General features: G+C 55.6%; 1 protein-coding gene across 1 annotated transcript; it reads left to right on the plus strand.

Moving 5' to 3' along the window:
• Positions 1-459: 459 nt before the first annotated feature.
• Positions 460-1,134, plus strand: DQ04_05781010 (hypothetical protein; the record flags this gene model as incomplete). The annotated part of the gene is made up of 1 exon (XM_009314379.1): positions 460-1,134. The coding sequence occupies one exon, from the start codon at positions 460-462 to the stop codon at positions 1,132-1,134; it is 675 nt and encodes a 224-aa protein (XP_009312654.1).
• Between the last annotated feature and the right edge of the window lie 202 nt (positions 1,135-1,336).

A 1,336-nucleotide genomic window follows, 5' to 3' on the forward strand; every position in this document is an offset into this window, starting at 1 on the left:
ATATATATATATATATATATATATATATATACATTGAAGCACCAGAAGAAGAAGGAGGCATTGCCCCATTTGTGGTCACTGCTCTAAGTGTGTCTGGCTTTTCTGTTTCTCTCTTTCTCTCTCTGTCTCTGTGTGTGTGTGTGCGTGTGTGTGTGTGTGTCGTTGTCTCACTTTATCCCTGTGGTTGACGGGAACAAATGCGGTGTCGGGGATGTGTTTGGTCCTTGCCGGGTTTCTGGCAAGTGAAGAACGTCGTGTGCGCTGCTCCTGCTCCTACTTCTGCTCGTGTAGCGGCATTCTCACTCACTATATGTGCGTGTATATATATATATATATATATANATATATATATGTGGGTGCGTGAGTGGGTGGGATTTTCTTTTCTTCACTTTCCGTCTGCACCTTTGTTTGGTTTCTCTCTCGTTGTTGCTCTCGTCATGCAAACATCCAAGAGGGTGAATGCATAGCTGCTTGCTTCGCCCCAGTGAGCCGCCCAAGCTTCGGCGCAGCGGGCGTAAGCCCACAACTCGTCACAAGAGGAACGACAAGAATGGCGGTGATAGGCATTATGACAAAAATGCAGCTGCCGTCGTGGCGAGTCGCGGAGGCCGTCAGCAACTCATCGCAAAGCCGCCGTGGTGGCGCCGCTCCGTGCGATACCCCCGGTGTACGAGCATCAGCAGCAGCACCGCCGCCTCCTCGTCTGCCGGTCTTCACTTGTTCTCGACCTTCTTTGTCACCCCGTCGGAGTTTGCCCAGACGCTCCGCGCGTGGGCACAGTCCATCGAGCGGCGGCGGCGGCGGCGGAGTCGCCAGCAACGCGGCTCCCCGGCGGAAGAAAGAATTCACACTGGGCCCATCACCATTACTACTACCGCCACTGTTCCGGGCGCAAGTGGTGAGGATGTTGGTGGGCGACAGCAGCAGCGGCAGCCTGACGAGGTGGGGGAGAGGCTTGCGGAGGCGCTCGGCATGGCGCGTCTGATGTGTGCCTCCGTGCAGCGGTCGGCTGCCGCGTGCGTGGATGCGCGCGCGACGGGGCACGTGCTTGTCAAGCAGTGCCGCTGCCTCGTGGAATGGGTCTGCCCGATGCTTCCTTACACAATGGTCCACGGCCGCCGTGCCTCGTGCTAGGCGACGCACGGTGCTGCGGTGCCTGGAACTGCACGTGTGTGTTGGACCTGCTCCCGCATCTCTTCAGAGTTTCACTGTGATGTGATCAGATTTGTTTTTTTCTTTTGGTTTGCTTTGTTGTTGTTGATTTTTTTTTGTTTTTCGGAGGGGGGCGTTGTGTGTCGTTCTTTGTATGTTTTTCTTCCCCCCCCCCCCCCCCCCC

Source organism: Trypanosoma grayi (genome assembly GCF_000691245.1).
Source record: "Trypanosoma grayi strain ANR4 Tgr_578_V1, whole genome shotgun sequence".
Lineage (NCBI taxonomy): Eukaryota > Euglenozoa > Kinetoplastea > Trypanosomatida > Trypanosomatidae > Trypanosoma > Trypanosoma grayi.